Source organism: Glycine max, chromosome 4 (genome assembly GCF_000004515.6).
Source record: "Glycine max cultivar Williams 82 chromosome 4, Glycine_max_v4.0, whole genome shotgun sequence".
Lineage (NCBI taxonomy): Eukaryota > Viridiplantae > Streptophyta > Magnoliopsida > Fabales > Fabaceae > Glycine > Glycine max.
The window spans coordinates 42,650,599-42,675,938 of record NC_016091.4 but is presented as its reverse complement, the minus strand read 5'-3'; the positions used below and the strand labels follow the sequence as shown (position 1 = coordinate 42,675,938).

Here is a 25,340-nt window from a genome sequence, read left to right as displayed (position 1 = left end):
ATGCCCGACCAACCTATTAATCCTCTCAAAAAGGTCATAGGATGGAAATGCAACACTTGCTCAATGATAGTACTTATAAAACTAACAAATATCGATAAATGCATAATCATTGCATGATCATTACGTGGATTGGCATAGAAAGATGAATGGTTTGAATGTTAATAGAGATATATTTGTTGGAATTTTTAAAAAACCTTATAAAATACCAAATGAGCACCAAAACACATTACATCAGATTATCAAGAGGTTTTAAGGAATACCTGAATCCATAAAGCTTGATCAACACGCAGTGGAATCTTACAGCAGTCACGAACAATTGGTTTAATGACCTTCCTCAACCAAATCACCTTCTTCCTTATGGGACCTTCGTTTTCTCTTCAGATGGGGAGCGGAGAAACTGTTTCTTGATTTGGTGTATTGGGGACCATAACCATGCCTTAGGTTTTAACCTATTAGGGTTCCCATTATCCCCTAATGGGCCAAACTAGTTTTCGCTAATTAAGCCCATATCAATTTTCTGTTGGCAGTCTAATGAGTTCATTGAATTAGATCACTTTATATTGAATCCATCTAAATGTAAATAACTAATATAAATGATATAATATAATATGTAGTCCATATTAATTAATTAGGAATTATAAAATTTATAGCAATCTTCCACTTGGGCTTCATATTAACCTTAGACATTTATATCACAAAATTCTTTTGGAGCGCAATCGTATGTTATTTACTTTTAGATTCCTTTTATACAATTTGGTCCATCTCATATAGCAACAGGAAATCACTGTAGTTTTCATCACAATTCAGCGTGACTAAGCCACAATGATCACCACTGTTACTCATACTCGATGACATAGATCAAATATGGATAAACGACATGAAAATTACATACAATGTGATCTTAATCATGTTTATTTCCAACTAGTTCAAACTTTATTCTTTATAGAGATCAATCCAAAGTGCAATACAAATATTGCACACAAAAGAAGCTCAGAATAAAATGATAAACATCAACTTTATTTCTGCAGAAAATCCAAACAATACAAATATCTGGAAAACATAAGATATAAAACATAAATGTGACTCCCACTAAACTAAGGTACTGTTAGGAACTACACCCATATGAGAAGTGTACTCATGAAAAACTCTAGGTACCAAACCTTTAGTAAGTGGGTCAGTTAGCATGGAATTAATCCTTATATGTTCTATGGAAATCTGCCTTTTCTGAACTCTTTCCTTCACAACCAGAAACTTGATGTCAATGAATTTTGACTTGGTTGTACTCCTATTGTTGTTGGAGTAAAGAACTGCAAAGTTATTGTCACAATAAATTTTCAATGGTCTTTCAATGCCATCAACCACACGCAAACTAGTGACAAAGTTTCACAGTCATATCCCGTGATTAGATGCCTCAAAACAAGCAATGAACTCCCCATCCATGGTTGAAGAAGCTACAAGAGTCTGTTTAGTAGACTTCTAAGAGATAGTTCCTCCAACCAACATACATATGTATCCAGAAGTGGAGCGTTTGCTGTCTTGACATCCAGCAAAATCAGAGTCTAAGTAACCGATGATCTCCAAATTGTCAGACTTCTGATAAGTGAGCATGTAGCCTTTTATTCTCTTTAAGTAACGCATTACGTGTTTCACTGCCTTCCAATGTTGCAATCCAAGATTACTCGAGTATCTGCCTAGAACTCTTACAACAAATGCTATGTCGGGACAAATACCAACTTAAGCATACATCAGACTTCCTACTGCTAACGCATATGGAATCTTCTGCATCTCAATTCTTTCAAGGTCATTATTGGGGCATTGTTTGAGACTGAATTTGTCTCCTTTAGCTATTAGGGTTTCTCCTGGTTTACTATCTTTCATGTCAAATCTATCAAATACTTTATCGATATAGCTCTCTTGTGACAACCTTAGGATACCTTGAGAGTGAACTCGTAGTATCTTAATACCTAACACAAAAGAGGCTTCCCCAAGATCTTTCATTTCAAAAATTTTCGTTAGAAATCTCTTGGTCTCCTGTAAGAAGCCTGTATCTCTGCTAGCAAGCATTATATCATCGACATATAATACCAAGAATATGTATTTACTCTCACTGAACTTATGATATACACAATAATCAACTACATTTTCCTCAAAACCATATGAGGTAATGACTTGATGGAACTTGTAATACCATTGACAGGAAGCCTGTTTGAGACCATAGATGGATTTCTTTAGTTTGCATACCATGGACTTTAAGTCACCTAACACAAAGTTTTTTGGTTGCACCATATAAATCGTTTCTTCAATGTCACCATTTAGAAACGTAGTCTTGACATCCATCTGATGTAGCTCTAAGTCAAAATGAGTTATCAGTGCCTTTATAGTTCTAAAAGAATCCTTTGAAGATATTGGAGAAAAGGTTTCTTTATAGTCAATGCCTTCCTTTTGAGTAAAGTCTTTAGCAACTAGATGAGCCTTATATCTTTTGATAGTACCCTTTGAATCCTTCTTGGTTTTAAATATGCATTTACAACCAATAGGTTTCACACCTTCAGGCAATTCAACTAGATCCAAAACTTCATTGTCTTTCATAGACTTCATCTCATCCTTCATGGTATCAATCCATTTTTGAGAGTTAGAACTGCGCATAGCTTGACAGAAGTTGATTGGATCATCCTCTATTAAACCAACGTCATCCTTATGTTCTTGGAGAAATATAATATAATCATTTGAGATTGCACTTATCCTCTCTCTAACGGATCTCCTTAATGACACTTCTTGAGGTTGTTGGGGTTGCTCTAAAGGTTTTTGAGGGAGAACCTTATTATTGTCTTGTTTTGGAACAATGTCAATAGTTTGAACATTGTCTTCTATTACTGGAGTTGTGTCTTGAACAGTAATAAGTATGAGGACTTGATCACTATAAATAATAGGTTCTTCCTCAAAGACAACATTCATTATGTTCTCTTCCTTCCCAAACTCAATTTCCTCAAGAAATCTCGCATTTCCCGTCTCAAAAAAGGATCTTAAGTGGTATTGTAAAATTTATAGCCCCGAGAGCGTTCAACATACCTAACAAAATAATAGCTAATTGTTCTTGAGTCTAGCTTTCTTTCATGTGGCCTATAAGGCCTTGCCTCAACCGGACAACCCCAAATGTGCAAATGTTTAATTCTTGGCCTTTTACGAGTCCAAAGTTCATGTTTGTTAACTGCTTTACTTGGCACTCTATTAAGGATGTAAACTACGGTCTTTAAGGCTTCCCCCCAAAGTGACTCTGGAAAAGAAGGATGACTAATCATACCTCTCACCATATCCTTAAGAGTTCGGTTTCTTCGTTCTGCTACACCATTCATGCTAGGTTTGCCCGACATAGTGTATTGCAGAACAATTCCACACTCTTTGAGGACAAACTAGAGTAAGAAATTTACCTTTCTTCACACGCCATGCGGCATACTTGGGACACTCTTTCTTCATGTGTCTCGACTTCTTGCAAAAGTAAGAGGTAAATTCCTCATCATTCTTTTGTTTCTTTCGCTGAGAAGTCCCTTCCTCAACACCCTTAGTCTTCTTCCTTTTCTTATTCTCAAAGGTCGAAGTCAAGTGAGCATTTCCAATCCTATCTCTCTGCAACCTCTACTCCTCTTGAACACAGTGAGATATAAGCTCATTGAGGGAACATTTGTTTTTCTGAGTGCTATAGCTCACTTTGAATTGCCCAAAGTGTGCAGGAAGCGAGATCAAAACCAAGTGCACGAGCAGGTCTTCACTAAGCTCTAACTTAAGTGACCTGAGTTTCGATGTGAGATTGGACATCTCCATAATGTACTCTCTTATGTTCCCTATGCCTTTATACTTCATGGAGATGAGTTTAGCCAAAAGGTTACTCGTCTCCGCTTTTTCATTTTTGGCAAAGTATTGCTCAATTTCCTCAAGGAATTTCTTTACACTTGGACCCTCAGAAACAGAGCCCTGAAATGCCTCTGGAATAGAGCGCTTCATGATCATAAGGCACATTCAGTTGGACCGATCTCACTTCTCAATTTTTACCTCATTAGAGGTTTCCAGAGTGGGAATGGGTCGTTCCATCCTTAGTGTCAAGTCCAAATCCATACAGCCAAGAACAATTTATACGGCTTCCTTCCAGACCTTAAAATTTGTCCCATTCAGCATTGGGATAGAATTCACTTGGGCAATAACATTTGTAGCACTAGAAATATTAACTAAAGAGAGAAAAAAAACTAATAACATATTCACAAATAATCAAGCAAGTCATATAAAGTATATATAACAAGACATGCAAATATTTCCCATAACAGATCCATCACAAGATACCCAGCACAACATTAATTCTAGTCTTTGGACAGAGAAATTAATTTGTAATTGGTACTTTCAACACAATGATCAAATATTGATAATTAGTTCTGTCAAATAATAGTCTTTCTTTGGACCGACTATTATTCTCATGAAAAAAAATTACAATTGTCACATATTTATCATCGCATGTATGCTATTATTTGGTCAAATTATGTCTTCCTTTGGGCCGAGCACAATTCTCATAAATAATTCCATACTAACATCCATGTAATTTAATTAAATCAATTTACACAATAGAGGTTACTTTGGTAACATAATTGTTCAATCAATTTAATTAAAATCACCGGACACGCAAATAAATGGAAAAGATTCGTAATGATTAAATTTGCACCCAATTATGATAGCAGTCAATATTTGAAAAATAACATCATGGTAAACTAATTACGCATCCGAAACGAACATACCACAGTACTATCATAAATTTATACTAACCACAAGAATATCATAAGCTATCAGCCTATCACCGATTCATGAAGGAAAACCAGTTGGAAAAAAAATAATAAATTATTCATATAAGACAAATGACCATTGTCTTATTACTGATTCATATAAACAAATTATTCATATATGAAATTGTGCCACGTACAAATTAACATCATGATAATGACATACATATTGATTCAGAAATCGCACACAGTGGATTTATATAAAAATATAAGTCCCTGTGACTTTGTATTCAACGTAAAGAGTTTTCAAAAACCTTATATGTATAAAAAAAACTTTCTTGCTCCCGAAATATATATTGTTCAAGAAAAAAAAACGCCGGATACGTAGAACCTTTATCCCAAATAGAATAATATGTAAGCACACGTGACACAAACAAAAACTATGTACAAATTCGTAAACCAAATGCAGAGGCCTTTTATTAAAAAAAACTTTATGACCATAACACAGAAATTTTGCGGGTTTTACAATTTTATTGATTGAAATAGTTTCTCCCCAAAATAAAATTAGGGTTCATATAACTAAAACGATCCAGATATAATACATATCAAACAACTTTAAATCCCAATAATCTAATAGTAATGGTGGCTCTCATACCACTTGTTGAAATTTTTAAAAAACTTTATAAAATACCAAATGAGCATCAAAACACATTACATCAAATTATCAAGAGGTTTTAAGGAATACCTGAATCCATAGAGCTTGATCAACACACAGCGGAATCTTATAGCGGTCACGAACAATTGATTTAATGACCTTCCTCAACCAAATCACATTCTTCCTTATAGGACCTTCGTTTTCTCTTCAGATGGAGAGAGAAGAAACTGTTTCTTGATTTGGTGTATTGAGGATCATAACCATGCCTTAGGTTTTAACCTATTAGGGTTCCCATTATTCCCTAATGAGCCAAACTGGTTTTTGCTCATTAAGCCCATATCAATTTTATGTTGGCAGTCTAATGAGCTCATTAAATTAGATCACTTTATATTGAACTCATCTAAATGTAAATAACTAATATAAATATTATAATATAATATGTAACCCATATTAATCAATTAGAAATTATAAAATTCCTAACAATATTTTGGTCACTCCATTTACTTTCCACACTATTTTGCTCATTGATAGTACTTATAAAACTAAAAATAAATTAAATATAATAAGGTTAACTTTATAAAATTGTTATTATCTTTCATCTATTTATTATATTTTATATTTTATTTGTATGTGTGAAATAACATAGAACCACAATTATAATAAGATAGATGGAATAACATATTTTGTTGTGTAAGTTTAGACATAAGTTACTTTTTTTAAAAAAAACTTTTAATAATGATTAAATTAATCAAATTAGTTATAGTACAATTTAACATTTTTAATATCAATCACATTGAATATAATACTAATCACCTTTTTTAATTAAAATGTTAATCTTATCTTAATAACAGTGGTTTACATAAATATGATGAACATTTTTCGCATAAAGTATGGGTAATATTGACCAATTTAAGTAAATATAATTAATTAAAAGGGTAATTTTATAGTTGATTTTTTTATACATAAAAAAAATAACTTTGAAAAGAAATAATTAAATTGAATAATATTTTCAACTGAAGTAATGTTGTAATTGTATTCTTAGTTAATATTATTTAAATGATTTATTTCAATTATTTCATTTATAATATTGCAATGATCTTATCTTTTAAAAAATTCATTAAGATTATGTTATTATTTTCTATAATTAATTGATATGGTTATAAAAACTCGAGAGTTTATATGTTAATTTTAAGAAAGCACACAAGGTGTTAGATAAACTATAAGAAAAAAAATTAAAAAAAAAGATTTTATCAACAATGGATTTACTTATTTAAAAAAGTAATTTTTTTATTCTGAGTAAAAATAATTATACAACATGTCAGAAAATTATTTATTTTATTTAAAATTACTTATTTTAAAAAATATATTTAAACAAATTAGTCCTCTATAGGATAAGGGAACAAAGCAATAACTTGACATTCATAATTATGGTAAGATTTTTCGAGAAATAAGGGACATGGTGAAACGTGATTGGATGATGAATTTTTCATGCATTCCACGTGAGGCGATAAGGTTGCAGATATGCTGTCTCGTATGTGCTTGCAGGGAAGCGTCCAGATTCAGGAACTATTTTATTTCAGAGTTTCTTAAATATATTTCAGTTAATGTGTTAAATTGTTAACGTGTTAAAACCATTTTATTTCGTTTATTTTCATCTATTCAATTAGGACTATTCGGATAATCTGTTTCTTTTATTCAAGTTCCATGTGATGTGATGTGATAGGGATGTTAGTAAAACTCCCTTTTCAACATGCATAATTTTTTATTTAATAATTATTTTTTTTATTGCATATGGTCATACTCGCATAAAATCCTCATCAAGTGTTGCCAACTATCAACCATCAAGTATTGGATTGTCTTAATATTTTTTTCTATGGGATAATTTATTCTAAGACTCGTCTATGAGCTACATATATAAATCCATGTCATTTCAACTTAAGTCTAAGACACTTCCACAGATAATATAATTAAAGTGTGATTTTCCTTACGAACCTGCACACTCTACATTATACTTTTACTGTTAACATAAGCCTCAACACTTGTAAGTAAGACCATTCTTTGAATATGTTTTATTAACAACGATTCTCAGTCATGCATTAACAAAAGAATTATTCTTTTTGATATGATCTCTTTTTCACATGAATTCAACCGCACTAATTACTTTTATCATTTAATTTGTAGTATTAGAACTTCCAAAACCTGAAATGCACATGCTAAATCAAACATAAGAGGAAGACATGGTTGTGCGATGTGGCACTAGGCTAATGGCTCATGGAAACTGATTACATTGTCACATGAGTTAGAGAACCCAAATTCACTATCATTCATTGTTCTGACTTCTGTCCATCACAATGAGAACGAGAAAGGAAAGGGAGTAAAATTGAGTAAAGACTAAAAGAGCCACGTGAAATTCATAATTCAACCATGTTCAAGAAACAAGGAAGCAACCAATGCTAATTTTACTGTAAAATTAATACAAGATACCAACATGAAATTTTACTTTTATCATTTTCACATTCCATATCCAAATTTTGTCGCATAACAGTGTATGAACTAAAAATTCATGGATAGACAACAATAGTTCAATAAAATCAATACTCCACCAAATGGCAAGGACATGCAATCAGCTTATAGAATGTGATTAGTACTTTAATACAAGTCACCCACGTCTCATACTACTATCCCAAGAATTAGTTTTTTCTTTTTAGATTGATTGGGTCGGATCACGGGTTTGCGTCCAGCCCTAAATCCAACGTAGCTCTATACCAAAAACAAAAAAAACAATGTTGCTCGTCTGTGTATGAGACAAATCAGAGCTAGAAATGGAAATTTTGAATTCCATTTTTGGAGGAGTTCCGCGCTTGATTATGAGTCCTGCATTGCTTGCGCCTAGTACCAGCTTTCTTGCATGCCCTCTTTTCCTATATATGTTTACTTTTATTTTGTTGCAATAACAAATTAATGCAGAAAATGTGACTGTTATGGTGTGCGTCGTATTTGTTTTCTATCATTTTCTTTTGTCACTCTTCTTAATTTTCCTGTGCATTATATGAAACTAATAAAATTTTATGTGATGTGCGTCATTATTTTTGTTGGTTATTTTTTCCCTCATCGAGCATGCAGGACATGCATGAAGCTACTGGTACTGAATGGTAAAAATTATGTGGTCATCATCATCATCATTATCTTACTTTTGTCAATTTCTTTTCCTTATTTGTGTACGTGATACCAACATGCTATTATTTCATCTTTCTTTTCTTTTTTTCTTATATTATGATTTAAGTGTTAAATTGAGTTTGTCTTTAGAATCTAGTGACAAGAACTGAGCAAAACGATAATATAATAATATTAATCAGCTAAAAACTATCAATCAAATTGAAAATATCTTAAATTGTATGCATGTTTTCATAATAACTTAGAAATATAAAATAACAATTAATGATAATATTATTAATAATAACCTTTTAATAATAACTTTAATAAAATGAAGCTTTAGTAGTGACTATTTGAATGCACTTCTAATTTAGTAATTATAAAAGCTATCAAAGGTCAACAATAATTACTTCGCGGAAGTCACTTCCGATTTAATTGTTGCAAAAGCCTTCTAAAATTAAAAGAAAAAAATTTAAAAAGATGAAGAAAATAAAATATTTAAAGAGATAATTAAACATGTAAAGAAACAAAATGATAAATAATTTTAGAATCTGAAGAAGAACAAAAATATAATAAGAGTTTAGCAATAGCCACTTTAGATTCAGTTCTGATTTAGTTATTGTGAAAGCCATTAAAAGTTAATGATAATTACTTTAGATGCATTTTTGATTTGGTTATCATGAAAGCTTTCGAACAAAAAATAAAAAAGATTAAAATGATGAAAAATATCAACATACAAATATTTTTTACCCAAGAATAATGTAGCTTTGATTCTCCTTATATTTGGAGATAGTAAGAGCAGAGAATCAATCATGTCGAGAGTGTTGAGCTAAAAAGATGAAAAAAATATAATAATAATCTTTTTTTGATTATAATATTTCTTTTGTAAAAAAATAACAACAAATAAAATCTTAAAAAGTTATCTTGTTTAGTTTGGAGGATAAAATAAATTTTAAAATTATTCAAATTTTGCAAATTAGATGTAACCGTTTTAGGATGAGAGTCATACGAAATTAACACATTTTCTATACATAATCCACTTCCAAACTCTAAATTGAATTTTTATGACCGTTTTTTTAAAGATTTATTTTCGTAATTTTTTCTTAATAAATTATGATGACCACTCTCTTGTTTTTAACATATTTTTTACCATCCAATCGTGCGAGTCGGTTGTGACAAGTTTCAATGAGTTTAATTTAAGATAAGGAGAATGGTTACGTTGCTCACTATACTTGCTATATGAGAATTGCTACTATATTTTAATTATTGCTCTCTAATACATTTTATTAATACTCAAAATTCATGTGAGTCTCACTAAATTAAAATTAATGAAGACCACAAAAGTATGAAATGAACAAGGTAAATTCTCTCTGTTAGCAACACCAACCCACCACACACCAGCAGACCAAAGAGGTGTACCAGAAGACCAACATACCTCGATGATTACAATTAGACACGTGGGAATCAAGTAGCACCAAGGCATAACAGCACCCATGCATTCCACTATTATTCCACGAATCCACTACCATCCCTGTAACTGAATTTGTCTTCCACGAACCCACTACCATCCCTGCAATTGAAATTGTTATAACAAATTGTTAGAATTCAGTTATTGCATCGTGCACTAAGAAAGCATCAATAGGTGCTCGATTTCTATATAAACAAGTGTATTACAGAAGGAAAGGGAGGAATAAAAAGTTATCTACCTTTTCCTGCTACTTTATCATTCCTGCACTTCTTTAATCTTTTTTCCCGTCATTTCCCATTTTTCCCTTCATAACAACTGGTCCGACCTGGCCAGCTCAAGCTGTTAGGCCCAGTGACCACTAATTACTCCACACTCACCATGCCATTTAATTTTTCGGGCCAACCCATCACCCTTTTTGCAGATGTACCCTTCCTCCCCTCCACTGCCTTGACTCAACAACTGAAACGCCTGGCACAGACCCAAAGCATTGCAGCTTTGTTCCAACTCTTGCCCATTCCACCAGCAGTTCACCCTTCTTCTTCAGCACAACCCCCCTTGACCAGAACACACCCCTGTCATCACCTCCCTTCTAGATCGTTTTGCCACTCATTTTAGTGAACCTCATTCCCTTCCACTAACCCATTCCATTACACACCATATCCATCTCCTACCCAATTCCAATCCCGTGAATGTTAAACCTTATTGCTATCCCTATTTTCAGAAGGCGGAATTGGAGAAGCAAGTTGCCACCATGCTCGACTCCGACATGATCCAACCAAGTCATAGTCCGTTCTCATCTCCAGTTCTCCTTGTCAAGAAGAAGGATAGAAGCTGGAGATGTTGCATGGATTATAGGGCTTTAAATGCCATAACCATCAAGTATTGCTTTCCAATGTCCATGATTGACGAGTTGCTTGATGAATTGGGCCCCGCTTCTTGGTTTTCAAAGCTGGACTTACGAAAGGGTTTTCACCAAATTAGAATGGTGGAAGAAGACATCCACAAGATGATGTTCAGAACCCACCATGACTATTACGAGTTTAAAGTCATGCCATTCGGTCTCTGGAACACACTGTCCACTTTTCAAGCCACCATGAATGACATTCTGTGACCCTTTCTCTGGATGTTCGTCATTGTGTTCTTCGACAACATTCTGGTCTATAGCCCATCCCTCCCTTTAGATGTGGAGCACTTGGAAGCTGTCCTATCTTCCTTAGTCCAAGGCCAATTTTTACTCTGACATTCCAAATGCGTCTTCACAAAGAACCAACTGCATTATCTTGGCCACATTGTGTTCGTAAGTGGCATTGCTCCAGACCCATCCAAAATTCAAGCTATGCTTGATTGGCTTGTTCCTTTTTCTCCCTCAGAGTTACGCGGATTCCTTCACTTGACCGGTTTTTACCAGAAACTCATTCGGGCGTATGCAGCCATTATTTCCCCACTGACAACCTTCCTTAGAAAGGACCAATTTAGTTGGCAACTCGCATTGCAACAAGCTTTTGATCAGCTGAAGCATCTCATGACACAAGCCCCTGTGATAGCCACACCTAATTTTTCTCTTCCTTTCACGGTGGAAATAGGCACTTCAGGCACAACCTTGGGTGTTGTTCTTCTTCAAAATTCGCACCCCATTGCATATTATAGCAAGGTCTTTTGTCCTCACCTTCAAAAAGCTTCCACTTACGTTCATGAACTCCACGCCATCACCTCTACAGTCCACAAATGACACCATTATCTACTAGGCCACCCACTCGTGATCCTCACAGCACTACTAAAAAAATACAGTTTAGCGACTGAAACTACTCAATCGCTGTCAGTGACCGAAATAGCGACCAGAGTAATGTCGTTGCTAATTGCGATAGAATTTGCGGCCGAAATTATAGTTAGTAGCTAAGTTGCGCCAGCGACCGTATTGACGACCGACTAGAAACGTCACTGAATACGTCGGTCGCTACTTCGGTTGTTATGCTGAAAAGGCGTTTTAGCGACGAAATTAGAGACCAATTAGGACTTGCAATTAGCAACCGAATATGTTTCGGTCACTATGTTATGCTGATAGCGACTGAGTATTCCTAGGTCGCTATTATACAAAATTATTTTGAAGTTAACGACCGAATTTGCGATCGTGTTTATTTATTTTTCTAGAAAAATTAAGAAGCTAAATTTTTAATTTATTATAAATCATAATAAATATGTAATATTTTTAAATGCTTTTATACTTGAAAATTATTGAAATTAATATATTAGTAATATTTTTAAATTAACAAATCAATATTTTCATTATTTTGTAAATCATAATAATTATATATTATTTTTAATTATACTTTGATGATTTACAATAAAATTAAAAGAACAATATTTACATTATTTGATTAAGATAAATAAATTATGGTTATCATTGGTATTTTTATTTTTGTTTTATACAAAATAATTTTTTATTTTATAAAATTATTTAAAAATTATATAAATATATACCCTTTATATTGTGAAAATATGTCATAATCAAATTTTGTGAAATTAAAAATTTTAAAATTCTAGAAAGTTGACCAACGTGTTCTTAACAAATAAGAACTTTAAAAAGTTTGAAGAAAGACAAGAACAATATAGTCTTTGAAGGACGAAACACACTTATTTACATTACACTCAATAACTCATTTGAATATTTGATACAAAATATAGTATTAATATAAGTTTTTACACTACACCAAACTACTCATTTGAATGTTTGGTACAAAAAAATAATATTAATATAAGTTTTAGACGAAAATAGTTCAAAATTTAAAAGTTTATTTTTTAAAATTTATCATATTTTTAGTCTTATATATTATCATTTAAAATATAATATAAAATAAAGCTTATATAAGTATACACATTCTATTTTATGTGAAAAATAAAATTTTATCTTATATATTATATTTTAAAGATAATATATGAGTATAAAAATATAATAAATTAAAAAAAAATAAACTTTGAATTTTGAATTATTTTGGCATAAAACTTATATTAATACTACATTTTGCATCAAATATTCAAATGGGCATATATGGTTGTAATGATTAAAGAATGTGTCATTCACTCCAATGATCATGGTTCTAGTCCTTTCAAGCATTTTTTAAACTTCTTATTCTTTAAGAAAATATTGGTCAAATTTCTAGTGTAGTCAATGTTAAATTTTTTTACCGTGAACGGAAAGTCAACAGCTAAAATTAGCTTTAAGGAAAGAAGAAAGAACAGTAGAAGAAAAAGAAATAAAAAAGAAGCAAAACGTGAAAAAAAGCAACTTATCACTCTTAAAAAAAGAAAAGAAATAAAGAAACAAAAAAAAGAGAAGAGAAAGTTTAAATATAATAATAATAATAATAATAATAATAATAATAATAGTAATAAAGAGAGAAGAAAAAAAAGAGATAAAAAAAGAAAAGAAAGAAAAAAAAAACAGAGAAAAAAAGAGAAAAAAAGAAGAAAAAAAAAGGATGTCAAAAATGATGAAAAGAAAAAATATGAAAAAAAGAAACACGCGAAAAAAAATGAAAAAAGTGGAAAAGAAAGAGAGTAAAGGTTACGGTGCAAAAGAAAGAGGGTAAAGGTTATGGTGACATTTCATTGCGCAACGCACGCTATACCTTCTTCTCTTCTGTTTTGGGGCTCTTACACAATAAGTTATTTCATCTTTTTTTGCTTATTCTGTTTAGGGTTTTGAGTTCCCTGCTTTTTCCAACACTTTTGCTCCGATTTGGTTATAATTAGAAAAATTTCTACTAACTGAAATATTGCTGCTTTATGTTCAAATATGTTTTTTTTTTTTGATGGAATTTCTTTGCTCTGAATTTTGCGTTGCCAGACCTAGGTATGTGGAACTTCAATTTTTTTTGTTGGTTGTGTGTTTTGAGTGCTTTGTAGTAGGGATAAGTGATAGAAATTGCATAAAGTGTGTTTCTTTGGATTTGCTATTTCAGTTTTTTATCTTAGTAGAATTGAAACGAGTCTTGGTTCATATCTTGGTTCAATATATGCACTGGCGTGGGAGTAAAAGTTAATATTTATGAATATTCATTGTGAATTTTTAAATTTATATTCATATATTTTTTTACCAATTTGGAAGGAATATTGTTGCTTTATATTCAAATATGTTTTTTTTATGGAATTTCTTTGCTCTGAATTGTGATGCTGTTTTATTTAAATTATATAGCTAATTGTGTAATAAACTAAAACTCTTAATTTGATATGTCCAAGTTACACACGTCATCACATTTCTAAAAAAATTGATAATCAAACTGGTCCACTAAAATTTCATTTTTTACCACCTTAGTTATTAAAAAAATTGTTATTAAACTAGTCCTTTAAAATTTTAATTTGTTGTCAACACAAGAACTCTCGCATATATATCCACCTATATTTTCTAAATAACTTTTGTGACATTTTTAAACTTTTGTGATCCACCTTTAAAATGTTATTAAACTAGTATTTTAAAATTTCGTTTTTTACCACCTTACTTATTAATTTGCTGTCAACACAAGAACTCTCGCATAGTATTTATGAATATTCATTGTGATTTTTAAATTTATATTCATATTTTTTTTAAAATCCTTATAATATTTAAATGGATGTATATGAGATATAACCAAATCTATATCCAATTAAATAGATTAGATGTTATATCTAATTTTTTTAATATAAATATAAATTTAAGATGCAATCCACCGTATCTCTTAGGCTACATAAAAAAAACATCACCATTCTTATAAATTCTATTCAATTGGTAAACTCACACTCCACCCATGACTTCACCTTCTTGTCACCCTTTAAACTTCATCTTATTCCAAATCCCAAAGTAAAAAATATCAAATCATGCACACAATTCCCTTATAATGGCTTTAGTCACAGTATAATGTAAAAAAAAAAAAAAAACCTGCTGTTTGGTCCATTCCATATGAGATACACACAATTCATTCGGTGACTGACTGTTATGTTATAGAGGAAACAAGATACAATTTATCGTGCTTTCGATCTTTGGGTCATGTTCAAATTGATTACACCAAAATGGGCCTCGTAGTAATAATAGCAGTAAGAAAAAAAAATGAAAGCTGTAAATAGAGAATCTAATTTTACTTTTATTTATTCCAGGGAGGGAATGGAAATAAGTAGAATAATTAATAATAATATCTGAGACATAGGATTTCTCAGTATATATTTGGGGCTCTTACACAATAGTGCTAATTAATTAAGTGTTGTGTTTTTGAACTTTGAACAATTTTAGTGCAAGATGGTTTGATGTGTATATGGGATTGCAAACGGCCGAGGAAATAGCACAGCAGAGGAACTAGCTATAGTGGCTGACACATCTCATTGGACCCCTCTCTTGGTTTGTCTTTTTTGTTCATGTTTAGATTGCTACCGTGTATGTTATAATATTGATACAATAAATTACTTAATTAAATATATTTAAATTTAAGTTAAAGATAATTCATTAGATAATTTAAAATTAATCATTTTTTCTATTTTATATTTTTTTTACACTCACAATTAAATGTAAGTAAATTTATAATTACTTTATTTGAACAAAGCTCTAAACAATAGTTTTATTTTTCTCCACTAGTATAGTACTACTATAATTCATTAATTCCACAGAATAGACACAATTTTGTTTTTTTTAAAATAAAAAAGACTTATCCAAGCTTAGCCCTTAGATCACGGGACACAAATTGATTAAGGAACATGAATGATATTAGAAAAAAGAGCATTGCATGTGTAAGTTTGCACTATTTTCCCTTATTAATTATTAAAAATAAATATAATGTATTTTATTAATTTCGTGCAGGAGTTTTTTCTTCATTGTCTAATTATACCTACATTTAGGTACTTGTAATACACAATATTCATGTTCCATCATCAACCTTACTTTATCTAAAGTTTCAAATCAATCATAGTAAATAAACATTAACTTGACTGTTTCAACTTCCATGCAAACACTATAATAGTATGTCTCTTGTGTGTTTGCATGAACACACTCCATTGAATACTATTGAATCATTTCATTTGATGATTATATTTTCTTACTTCTTGACGTTTCTTAATGGAGATTTGTTGTTGGTAGTTTGTATCAATGGAGATTCCTGAGAATCGAAGGTGGATGTATCAGAGGTTGGATGATAATAAACGTTGGACAAATGAGTTTAGAGAAGGAGTGTTTGAATTTGTACAATTTGTTATTAGTCAGGACATGTTTCAAATGCAAGGAGAACGAACAAGGTGTCCATGCAAGAAATACAAATGTAAAGTTTTCAAGTTTGTGGATGGGTCAATGACAAGTCCCGTGAATTTGTTGTAAGTTGTTTCTTCTAATCCTATCACTTTATTTGATATATAGTGGCTGATATTATAAATGAACTCTTACCTTTGATGAATATCTCTTGAACTTATTTACACATCTTGATTTGCCTTTCTTTAGTTAGTGTTAAATGTTTGTGATTGGCTAGTATAAACTTGGAAGCCTACTATAGTAGATTAAAGTCAATTTTTTTTTCCTGTATTAGTGATGATTTTCTTGAATATTAATCCTTATATGTCTACACATTTAACAATTTATCTTCATACCTCACTTTATATTGAAGGAGAAATATCAACATCGTCGAGATGAAATCTTACAACATTCGACAGAGGAAGGCACATCTACACAGGATTCCCCTAACACTGCTACTTCTGTTAATGATAATGAAATATATTTGAATGTTGTTGGAGGTCCAAATTACAAGGGGAACGTGTATGACCTAGGTACTTTGAGCAAAAGGTTTAATTGCTCAAAATCAGCTCCATCTACTTCTATTGCTTCTGTGGAAGAGCAAATAGAGGAAATGCTGAGACAATTAACAAATTGAATGCTAAGCTTTTAGCAAAGGCAAATAAGGAGAAGACACTTGAGGAAAAGATGTTGCAGATGATGGAGAATCATGACCACCAAAGTCAAGAGATGCGACAACAGATGCAACAACAAAATGAGCAAATTCGTCAACAAAATGAGCAAATGCAGCGTATACTACAACACTTGTATATTCAGTCTATCATACCAGCTCCTAGTCTATCACCTATCATAGCAGATGGAATAGAGCACCATGTTAATGATGCTCAAGTTGATCGTCCTCATGACATGGGAAATGATCATTGACTCTTGGTTATTGTTTACTTTACTTTGATTAGGCCACGTTAGTTATGAATTTGAACTTTATTAACTTTTACGTTGCATTTGATTAAACTTTGAAAACTTTGAATTTGCACTTTATCAATCTTTAAAATAGAACTTTGTTATTAGATATATTTGCTCATTATGAATGTCCACTTTTATTTATAATTTTGATTATACAATTTAATTAAAATTTATGTTTACAGTCGATAATTATTAAGCAAAACAAAGTGTAATTGGAAAAACAAAACATACAACGTAATTTTGCATTAAAAAATTAATATTAAATAGCGACCGAATTAGCAACCAAAATACATTAAATTGTGAAACAAATTATATACTAGCGACCTAATTAACGACCGAAATTTATTTTATTGCAAATTTAGCCACCAAATTCGCGACCAAAGGTATTTTTTTAAATTATATATTAAAATTGATTATCCAATAGTGACCGAAATAGCTACCGAACACCTTCTGAATTTATTTTATATTTAAGTTTAATTATATGATAGCGACTGAAATAGAAACCGAATATTTTCGATTTTATTTTAAATTTTAAATTTAATTACATAGTAGCGACCGAATTAGTGACGGACAAGTTTGGTTGCAGAATCGGTCCCAAGCAAAATAGAAACCAAGTACGCAGTGACTGAAATGATTATTTTAGTGTGTCACTATTTCGGTCGCTAAATAGCAGCCGAAAATGAATTCGGTAACAATGGACTTAGCGACTTGGGTTTTTGCGACGTGGTCGCTTCGGTCGCTATTTCGGTTACGAACACTAATAACAACCGAATTTAATGATTTAGCGACAGATTTATTCGGTTGCTAAATCACGATTTTTTAGTAGTGTAGACCATCAAAGCTTAAAGGAGTTGATGTCGTAGGTCATTCAAATCCCGGAGCAGCAAACATACTTGTCCAAATTGTTGGGGGTATGACTACACAATCAAATACAAGTTCGGCTCTAGCAATATCATCGCCAATGCACTCTCTAGATTTCTAACATCTCCTAACTCACAACTGTTATTGTTGTCTCTTCAAAAATTTTCTTTTTCTTAAGGATCTTCGTAATTTCCTTCGCGGTAACACTCAATATGTTGATTTGCTGCACCAGATTCAACCCAACCCAACCTCTCACCCTGAATTTTCCATTCAACGGGATCTTATTTTTCATAAGAGCAAAATCTGGCTTTCAGTAAACTCTGCCTTTACCACATTATTGTTGGAAGAGTTCCATACCACTCCTTTGGGCGACCACATGGGTATGGCTAAGACACTGAATCGCCTATACTAGAACTTTGTGTGGCCTAACATGCATGTTGACATCCGCCGGTATATCTCCCACTGCTTGTCCTGCCAACAAACGAAATATGAAACCCAGAAACCCACAGGCCTACTCCAGCCTTTACCTACACCATCTTTAGTTTGGGAAGATCTATCTCTCGATTTCATCACAGGCCTCCCTTTATCCAATGGGGTCTCAACTATTCTAGTCGTGGTTTATAGGTTTTCTAAAGGTGTTCATTTTGGTACCCTTCCACCTCATTTCATGGCTTACAAAACAACTCTTTTCTTTTGGGATATTGTGTGTAAGCTTCATGGGTTTCCCAGGAGCTTGGTGTCCAACATGGATCCCATATTCGTCAACATGTTTTGGCGTGAATTTTTCAGATTGAGTGGTACTAAGCTCCACATGAGTACGGTGTACCACCCTCAGACGGACGACCAAACAGAGGTCCTGAACAGGGTGCTTGAACAGTATCTCCGTTCGTACGTCCACGATAGGCCCTCTCAGTGGGTCAAATTCCTTTCGCTAGCTAAATGGTGCTACAACACCTCTGTTCACTCCGGTACAGGTTTTTCCCCTTTCTGGGTCATCTATGGCAAACCTTTGCCATCCATTCCACACTACTTGCAAGGTTCATCCCCAGTTGAGGCTATAGATACCTTGCTTTCCATCAGAGCCTCCATTCATGCGACACTACAATGTCACCTCCTTAAGACTCAAATGGCTATGAAAGCGGCGATAAACGCTCATCGTCATGAAGTTCAATTCAAGGTTGGTGATTGGGTGTATCACAGGCTTTGCCATTACCGTCAAACTTCATTCACCCCAACTTACACCAAGCTCTCCAAACGTTATTACAATTTGTTTCGGGTTGAAGAATGTATTGGCCCAGTTGCTTACTGGCATCATTACGAATTCACCCTGTGATCCATGTTTCTTTGTTAAAACTGCACTAGGGCCCACTTCCTTCTTAGCCAGCCCATTTACCACCTACCAATGTGGACCATCATCCAGTTGTTGAACCGCTACTGTGTTGGACTGGAAGTGGGACAATTCTGTCTCACCCCCAACCAAGCTGGTTTTGGTCCAATGGTTCGGTTTGGCCCCAAAAGATACCCCATGGGACAGCTATGATGCATTGCGTGAATCTTATAACCTTGTGAACAAGGTTATTCTCCCAGGGGAAGGAGATGTTAGCAACACCAACCCACCACACACTAGTAGACCAAAGAGGTGTACCAAAAGATCAATATACCTGGATGATTACAATTAGACACGTGGGAATCAAGTAGCACTAGGGCATAACAACACCTTCGGGGCGGCAAAAAAGTTACAAACACCATGGGAGAAAAAACAGAAACCCCAATGGCCAATCAATGCAATAATAATCATAAGGCCCAGTCATCAATTAATTCCAACGTCCAAGAAGATCAACACGTGTATTTAATGACAAAATTATTCAAGAATCTGAAACTTCGCAATCCTCAATCAAGCCATCAATCATTAACCATTAATCAGCCAATCAATCACATCATGATGGTGGATGGTAACTCCAAAGTATCAGAATTAATTGTGGGCGAGAAAAAACGTAGGCTGGATGATGTGGCGGCTTTGGAAATTGAACCTGCAAGGCTTGCTAAAGATCAATAGCATGGAAACCCTACTGTTGCCGACAATGGAAACCCTAGTCCTTTTTTATTGGTGGGCCCTAACAATCAAGCCCGCCAGGGACAATGAGTTTCCTAAGTTGGAACTTCTGGGACCTAGACAATCCGAGCATAATTCATGTCCTTAATGACCTCGTTAGGATGTATCTTTCAAACGTTCTGTATAAGCAAGTTTCATGATGAATCAAGATTGATTCAAGGAGTTTTGATGATAACAAAGATGATGACAAAAAGCTCAAAAGTCAAGATCACTTCATGATAACAAAGATGATGACATTCAAGAATGAGTTCAAGATTGAGTCAAGAACACTTCAAGAATCAAGAGGAAATTTGATTTCAAGAATCAAGAATCAAGATTCAAGATTCAAGAATAATCAAGATCAAGATTCAAGACTCAAAGATTCAAGAATCAAGAGAAGACTTAATCAAGATAAGTATTAAAAAGTTTTTCAAAACATTGAGTAGCACAAGAAGTTTTCACAAAATCATTACCAAAGAGTTTTACTCTCTGGTAATCGATTACCAGATTATAGTAATCAATTACCAGTGGTTTTAAAATGTTAAGATTTTCAAAATTCAAAATGAAGAGTCGCATCTGTTGATGTGTAATCGATTATACCTTTATGGTAATCGATTACCAGTGACTGTTTTCGAAAAATTCATTTCCAAAAGTCACATTTCTTCAAGTGACTTGTTTCTGAAGATTCTTTCAAAAGTCATATCTTTTTAAGTGATTAGTTTTCAAGTAATTGCCAAGAGTTACAAGTTTTGACTTGAGTCATCAAGAAACTATAAATATGTGACCTTGGCATGAAACATTTAAAAAAACAATCTCATTCATATCAATCATCTCTTTCAATCATTCTATCTTTCAATCTATCTTTCAACATCTTCTTTTATTTCTTTCAGAACTTTCTGGTTTCATCTTCTCTTCATCTTTCTAAAAGTTTTTGTTCAAAACTTTCTCTTCCAAGAAAAGTTCTTTATTCAAAAACTTGTGTTATTCATCTTTTTCTTTCCCTTCTCCCTTTGCCAAAAAGAATTCGCCAAGGACTAACCGCCTGAATTCTTTTTGTGTCTCTCTTCTCCCTTTTCCAAAAGAACAAAGGACTAACCGCCTGAATTCTTTTGTGTCTCCCTTCTCCCTTGTCAAAGAATTCAATAAGACACAGTCTGAGAATTCTTTTTATTCTTCCCTTTCCCATAAACACAAGATTTCATAGGACTAACCGCCTGTGAATTCTTTTGTTTCCCCCTTCACAAAGTTTTGAAGGACTAACCGCCTGAGAACTTTTTCTTAACACATTGGAGGGTACATCCTTTGTGGTACAAGTAGATGGTACATCTACTTGGGTTGTTGACTGAGAACAAGAGAGGGTACATCTCTTGTGGATCAGTTCTAGTGGAGGGTACATCCACTAGGTTGTTCAAAGAGAACAAGGGAGGGTACATCCGTTGTGGATCTTTGCTTGTAAAAGGATTTTTACAAGGTTGAAAAGAAATCTCAAGGACCGCAGGTCGCTTGGGGACTGGATGTAGGCACAGGTTGTTGCCGAACCAGTATAAAAACTCTTGTGTGTTTGTCTCCTTCTTCCCTACTTTTTTAATTTCCGCTATGCACTTTAATTCCCGCTTTTACTTTTGGTTAAGTTTCTTTTCTATTCTTCATTTACTTAACAAAATAGTAAAAACCTTAAAAGAGTAAATTTTTAATTAGTAAAGGTTTAGGAATAATTAATTCAACCCCCCTTCTTAATTATTCTGAGGCCATTGGTTCAAGCTAACCCTACTGTTGCCGACATGGGTTGAGTGGTGGTTTGACTTTGCTTTGGAGAAAATAATTTGATTATCATTTACTTAAATTCTTTTCCAACTTTATTTCTATTAAAGTTCTTCGTGATGGTAAACCCGTTTAGCACCTAACTGGTTTTTATGGGTTTCTAGGGAGATAAAAGAAGTGATGAAATCCTACCCCTAAGGGCATTGGATAGAAGACTCCAAGAAGATTGGGCTAGAGAGGCAAGAGAAGGTCCTAGGATTTTCATGAGCCTTAGGGTAGATTTTGGGCCCATGGACTAAGTATGAGCCCACTTATCTTTGTGCATATTAGATTAGGATTTCATTATTTTTGGGCCTTGTATTTAGGGTTCCATAATGTAGGTAAGGTACCCTAGAAATGTAGGATTTTTTAGCCCTAGTCTAGGTGCCCTAAAATACAAGGGCTAAAAAATCCTACATTTCTAGGGTACCCTTCCTATATTATGGAGCCCTAAATACAAGGCCCAACAATAATGAAATCCTAATCTAATATGTACAAAGATAAGTGAGCTCATACTTAGCCCATGGCCCAAAATCTACCATAAGGCTCATGAGAATCCTAGGGCCTTCTCTTGCCTCCCTGGCCCAAACTTCATGGAGTCTTCTATCCAATGCCCTTGGGGGGTAGGATTGCATCAAGAAGGGATTTGTGGGATCTTATAAGGTCCATTGCTTATGATTATTGCTTTCTTCCATGGTGTATCTTCTGTGACTTTAATGATCTTCTCTCGCAGGAAAATAAAATTGGTATCAATGATCATCCAAGCTGGCTCATCACAGACTTCAGGGAAGTTGTCTTTGACACTAATCTTCATAACCTTCCTATGGAAGGATACCAATACACTTAGGCCAAAAGAAGGGGAAAACTAGATGCTATAGAAGAAAAATTGGACTGTGCTCTTGCAACTCCATAGTGGTTTGATATGTTTCCTTCCTTCAAACTTCTTAACTTGGTAACATCAAAATCATATCAGTCTCCTATTCTCCTCAAGCTTAATGATGGTGGTCATGTTCATTTAAAAACAAAAAAATCCAATTTAAAAATTCTTGGCTTCTAGAACCAAAATCGGAATTTATTTCTCAGTATGCATGAACAAATCCAAATGGTCATGATCTCCTTGCTATGCTGTCAATTTCATCTACAGAAATGAACTCTTGGGGCAGGCAAATTTGTAATAGATATCGCTCTAAAATTTATGATATTAGAGAAAAAATGGAGTAGGTTCGGACCAGCCATGATGAACATGCCTTTACCATTTCGAAGCTTTCAGTTAGAAGCTTATTGGAGACAAATAGCAAAATTTTCTAGTTAAAAGATGGTGATATAAATTCCAAGTTCTTGCATTCTTCTGCAAGTGCTCAAAAGAAAGCTAACATCATCCCTTCTTTAACGTGTGGTGATGGTACTATCACTTATGATCACATTGTTGCTTACTTATTTCAATATCTTGTTCAATCATGATGATAGTGTATTTGATTTAATGCCAATTATTAATGAAATTTCTCCTTGCATCTCATTTGGTGATAATGATACCCTTCGTAAACCTTTCTTTATGTCTAAATTCATAAATGCTCTTTTTGAAATGAACTCTGACAAAAGTCCTAATCCTGATGGTTTAAACCTTGCCTTCTATAGACATTTTGAAATGAATTGATTCTTTTCCATCCCAACTAAACAACACCTTAGGAGAAATGGCATTAAAATTTGATATTAGTAATGCTTTTGATAGAGTGGATTGGCAATTATCTTTTCAATCCTCTGACAAAAATAGGATTCCATGACAAATAGGTGGGATGGATAAAGCTTTGCTTGGAAACTATTAATCATGTTGTCCTTGTCGATCGGGACACCGTTGGTCTTATTATTCCTAGGAGATGGCTCAGGTAGGGTGACCCACTGTCACCCTACCTTTTCATCCTTTGCATCAAGGGTCTATCTACACTTTTGAAAAGTGTAGAGAAGAGGTCCATGGTATCAATGTGTGCAGAGGGGCATCGACCCTCTCACGCCTTTTATTTGTTGACAATTGTTTTTTATTTTGCAAGGCTGATGAACAGGATGCCAACTCTCTTAACGAGGTCTTTCACATCTATGGCAAAGCTTCAAGCCTAATGATCAATTATCATAAATTAGAAATTTTCTTCAGTGCCAGTACTCAATAACCCTTGCGCCATCACATCTCATCTCTTCTTGGTGTTTAGGAGACTTTAGGCACAATAAAATACTTGAGGCTGCCATTTCTCATTGGAAGGAAGAAGAAATAGATCTTTGCTTTTCAAAAAGATAGATTATGGAAGTGCATCAATCATTTGTCTACTCAATATCTCTCAAAAGCATGAAAATAGGTTCTCATAAAATCTATGGTGGAACCTATTCCCACCAAGTATATGAGTGTCTACTTATTGCCAACATCACTTGAGGATGAGCTTCAGAAAATGATGAATTCTTTTGGAAAAAGAAAAGGAGCAACAAAAGGAATCAACTGGCTTAATTAGGAAAAGTTGACTCTAAAGAAAGAGGATGAGGGAATAATATTCAAACATCTTCATGCTTTCAACTTGGTCATGCTAGGGAAGCAAGGTTGGAATCTTCTTACCAACCAAGATAATTTAGTTTCAAGGCAAAATATTTTCCAAAGGAAATTTCCTCAATTAGGGCACAACCCAAGTTTTGTTAAGCGTAGTATCCATGCTTCATGGGTGGTGGAAAATGACGGAAGAAGATGGAGAATTAGAAATGGAAACAAAATCCATATTTGGGGCCAACCTTGGTTAAGGGCCATGGACAATGCTTATGTTTCAACCTCACCTCCCATGGGTCCTGAAAATCAACTCAATGTAAGTTCACTCATTGATCATCACTTTAATACTTGGCGGGTGGACTTTCTTCAGCAAATTTTCAGTCCAAGTGATAGCATTGAAATTCAAAATATTCAATTGCTAGATGTGTCAAATGAAAATCAGCTTTTTTGGAAATTTTAAAATAATGGTGACTATTTAGTTTGGATAGTGTAAACTCAATTATCCAAATGAATCATCTCAAACCAGAGGAAGATTGGCTACAAATTTGGAAACTTCAAATTCCATCTAAAATAAAGCACTTCCTATGAAGAATATTACGTGAATGCTTGCCTTCAAGAGCTAGGCTATGAACTAGAGGAGTTCAATGTCCTTATGAGTGCCCTTTCTACAGTTCAAGCATGGAAAATGAATGACATTTGTTCTTTGGGTGCAATCATGCAATTTCAATATGGCAAGCATCTGGACTATGGAATACCATTGAGAATAAGGTTCTGGTAGCGAAAGGAATTAAGGAATTAATTTTTTTCATCTTTTCTCTACTCTTGC

The 25,340-nt window shown here is 33.4% G+C and overlaps 1 protein-coding gene across 1 annotated transcript; it reads right to left on the bottom strand.

Annotated features, from left to right (window-relative positions):
• Positions 1–3,633: 3,633 nt before the first annotated feature.
• On the bottom strand, positions 3,634–3,999 carry LOC113001427 (uncharacterized). Its single transcript, XM_026128128.1, has one exon. It carries the CDS (start codon positions 3,997–3,999, stop codon positions 3,634–3,636), a length of 366 nt encoding a protein of 121 aa, XP_025983913.1.
• Positions 4,000–25,340: the final 21,341 nt, after the last annotated feature.

Excerpts from the sequence above, each read along its gene's own strand:
- LOC113001427 (XM_026128128.1), bottom strand. The coding sequence starts at position 3,999 with ATGAAGCGCTCTATTCCAGAGGCATTTCAGGGCTCTGTTTCTGAGGGT.